Source organism: Carica papaya, chromosome 1 (assembly GCF_054855325.1).
Source record: "Carica papaya isolate Zhongbai chromosome 1, ASM5485532v1, whole genome shotgun sequence".
Taxonomy (NCBI): Eukaryota; Viridiplantae; Streptophyta; class Magnoliopsida; order Brassicales; family Caricaceae; genus Carica; species Carica papaya.
In genome coordinates, this window is record NC_142309.1 from 26,394,463 (window position 1) to 26,398,498 (window position 4,036).

At 30.2% G+C, this 4,036-nt stretch overlaps 1 protein-coding gene across 1 annotated transcript; it reads left to right on the forward strand.

The window, feature by feature from the left end:
* The first annotated feature begins 1,083 nt into the window (after positions 1–1,083).
* Positions 1,084–2,537, forward strand: LOC110815219 (VQ motif-containing protein). Its single transcript, XM_022042895.2, has one exon. It carries the CDS (start codon positions 1,338–1,340, stop codon positions 2,058–2,060), a length of 723 nt encoding a protein of 240 aa, XP_021898587.1. The 5' UTR covers positions 1,084–1,337; the 3' UTR covers positions 2,061–2,537.
* Positions 2,538–4,036: the final 1,499 nt, after the last annotated feature.

A 4,036-nucleotide genomic window follows, 5' to 3' on the forward strand; every position in this document is an offset into this window, starting at 1 on the left:
ATTAATACTGACTATTTTATAAAGTGAGTAGAGATTATGAACTATTAATTTACATAGACAATCATGTCCGAGAAATTCCTAATGTTATTATCTTGAATAAATAACTACCATAATCATAAGATATAAACAAGAAAAGATAGATTCAATAAGAAATGTGAGAAACATCATAGTTCATAAGTAAAAAGAGATTGGTGTCACTTGAGGAGGTTGTTAGCAATGGGATGAGTTTTTTCAAGAAGGAAGGAGGTGATATTAAGAGTAAATTGAACATTTTGTCTAAAATTTATTAGAGTTTAGTTCAACTTAATCGAGTTATATACTTATATAATTACAGCATGAAAGTGGTATTTTTATAAAGAATTAATTGTAAAAATGGTTTATGAATTTTTACTCGTTCTCCAATTTGACTATGACATTTGAATTGTGGTGATTAAATATCTAATTTTTTTTACCTTATTTTTCTACATCAATTATTTTAGTTTATTTATCATTTAAAAATAAATAAATATATATATGTATGTCTTCACTACGTAGATATTGTGTATCAAATTGATGATAATGACGATTACATTGAATTAAATTTTACAAAGAGTTTAAGTAAAAATTATATTGAACATGTTGATAAATTTGACTAAGTTGAGCATATTAAACTACTTGTTAAGTTCTTCATCAAATTTTTTTTTTTATCACACGAATGTTATAATTTTTTTAAAAAATCTACATATTTTAACATATAACTTAAGGATTAGATTAAAAAAAAATAAAAAAACAAATAAATGGTTTAGTTGCTGCGATTAAAATATCATATGAAACTTAAAAGAAATGAAATATTGAACAATTTTTATAATTAAAAATGTTTATTATGAGTAATATTTTATAATTTTTTCTTAAATAATCTTTTCTTTTGAGTGTTTTAGCAAGCTATACCTGGTTTATAATGAAAAGAATATTATAAAATATGTAGCTGACGTATGTCTACGTCCTCACCTGCAACGCTGACTCCGCATGAAATAACTCCTTCCGCGGAGACAATTTCAAACACACACACATATATATGTATATGTATATCCACTATATAACACGATAAGACCCGGCTTCTTCTCCAAAACTTAAGTAGCCAAAGTTTACTAAATCATTTTCTTCCTATTTATTTCTATTGACTTGCTCCTTCTTCATTTAACTATCTTTTGTAGTATCTGCCTTATATACATATATACATATACCTCACCTTTTTCCGAAAAAAAATTAACAAATAATAATATGCTTTTATCATTCTTGCATTCAAGTTCTTGCAGTCAGCTCTTTCTCGTTTTCACCGTCGATATTCAATATCTACCATGGATTCTTCAGATTTTGCTTCTACCAGATCTTTTAAGAAAGAGATCCAAGGTCCTCGTCCCAGTCCTTTGAAGGTCCACAAAGACTCCTACAAGATCAAGAAACCTCCGGTAGCCCCCCAACCACCGCACCACCACCATGAACCGCCACAGCACCGGCCGCCGGTAATAATCTACACAGTGTCACCCAAGGTAATCCACACAAACCCCAGTGATTTTATGACTCTAGTTCAACGTCTCACCGGCTCAACATCATCATCATCGAGAACGGGAACGGTAAATACAGCATCTAATAACGGTAACTGTGCAGGCGATATATCTCCAGCGGCTAGATACGCGACTGTAGAGAAGATCAGTAGGTCATCACCAGAAGGGAAAAATAAGATGATGATGATGAAGATACAAAGTAATGAAGATGACATGGGCCTTGTAGAGGGTTTAGAGATAGATCATGTGGTGGAGAGGACCAGTCTTTTTCCGGGAATTTTGTCACCGGGCCCCTCTTCACTGGCTCCTATACCGCAGAGCTTCTTTTCTCCGCCGTCTGATCCTAACTCCATGTTCGGTTTCTTTAATGATTTGAGTCCAGTTCTTCACGGTAACAAGAATTTTATGGAGGGTAATTACATGCTTAGTCCTACAAACTTTATCTTACCTTATACCACATCCCCACCAGCTACTACTCCGTCCATTGACCTCTTCAACAATTTCTTTGACCTTTAAATTGATATTTGAGAATGGATTTTATTTTATTTTTTAAAGGAGAATGGATTTTGATCTTTAACAAGCTCGCTCAGATTATGGAGATCTATACATGTACAAAAAATAGATCCTTATACCCCTCTTATCATCATCTTTTTTCCGTTCATTTCGTATACATGGATTATTCTGGGAGGGAAATTAATAAACTGGAGGACTGCTTGTTAATCTGTTCATGTTTATAGCAGCTTCCATGATTGTGGAAGATGATGAGGGAGGGACAAAAATGGTAGTTTGTAAGTTTGGAAGAGTGGGGGGTTAGAAAGCTGGATGGTTTTTAATGTCATGGATGGAAGGTAGTTGGGAACATTGACTAACTGAAAGCAAAATTTCTAGACCTCCTGTCTTTTGTTCCATTATTTATCGTGTATTCGTTGCATCTACTTACAAATTGATTAATCTATTCACACAATAATATTATATCATCTTCTCTTTGCCGTACTGCGTTTTGCAATTTCTGCATTTTAAAAAAAAATTAAATTAACTTCATAGCTAAAAACCCTAATTGGATATTATAGCACTCACCAATCTAACCATTTATTTTGGCTCTCTCTCTCTCTCTCGACATGTACTTGAACAAGCAAGTATGCATGTGATCGTGTGATGTGAAGATAGTATAACAGTTCTTACGATCATCATCGCAGTAACTTGAGTTAATATATATGCATGATTTTAGGTCATGTAATTATGTTTTGTTCTTTAAAATTTTTTTGTACTAGCTAGAAATTTCTCAATTTTTTTAAAATTAAAATAATGTTATTATAAATTTTAATTGCTAACCCATTATCTATTATGTTAAAAAAATTGATAAAAGAAAATATGTTTACGATGTGAAACTTGCATTACTGATGAAGATTAATAGAAAACAATATTTGTTTGTCAATAAAGTCCAAAACTTTATCGAACTCGCTTATGCTAAACTCAAATAAAATTACACCGAACAAAAATCGTTAGGGTAATTTCCCAATTTAAAAAAAAAATCATTTTTTATAATATTGAGTCCACATCCACTAAATAATTATCTAAGAAAATTGAAAGAATTCTACCATGCATTATACATAACCAACCAATAATTGGCTATAATCACTAATTTACTTTTGAAATTTTGTATGAGCCTTTGCCGAAAGAGTTTAAAATGCATGTCACTAAACCATATAATGAAACAAATGATCCCATGTACCATGCCAAGAATTCTAAAGCATCTATAATTTTACATGATTGGCATATTCTATACTTACCAAAAGGATCTATGACTTCGTTTAAATAGTCAAAAAATAAGTCAGGTAACTATAAAAATTGTTGAAATTAAAAGTATCTCATAATTATTACCATAAAAGACAAGAAATTCTAAAGTAATACTTGAAAAGATTCAACTTTAAAAATTGGAATTAAAAAGTATAAATGAATAGTTATAATAGTTGCATTCACCAATAGTTTTCAGCACATAAACTCTCGTCACTACTTAGTTAAAAAAAATTAACATTCTGGTAGCATCATCGTATTATTAACTAGAATAAAAAACTACATCATTGTTGAAGTAGCTAAAGAAACCGGTGAAAAAAAGAATGAATAAGAAAAATATTAGTTTGAAGAGGGAAAAGATTTCTAAAAAAGATTATCTTATGAAAATATATAAAGTGGGTATAAAAATTGTGCGTCATCAACATATCTTGTTCTCCAAATACAAATTTAAGATAAAATATGCAATAATTTTCTTGGTAAGATAAAATTTTTAACTTGAAAATAGAGATTATATCAAATGCTACTAATTCTATATAGATCATAGAAACCTCATAAACAATTTAAAAATAAAACTAAGACACTAGTAAAAATAAAACAAAGTTGTCGACACCATGACAAGGGAAGAAATAATAAAAGTACTGAACAAAACATAACTTCTTTGAACTCCAAAAGAAAATTAAAAAAAAAAAGACATGGTG

What these genes read in the sequence shown, in the direction of transcription:
- LOC110815219 (XM_022042895.2), top strand. Translation starts at nt 1,338, where the DNA reads ATGGATTCTTCAGATTTTGCTTCTACCAGATCTTTTAAGAAAGAGATC.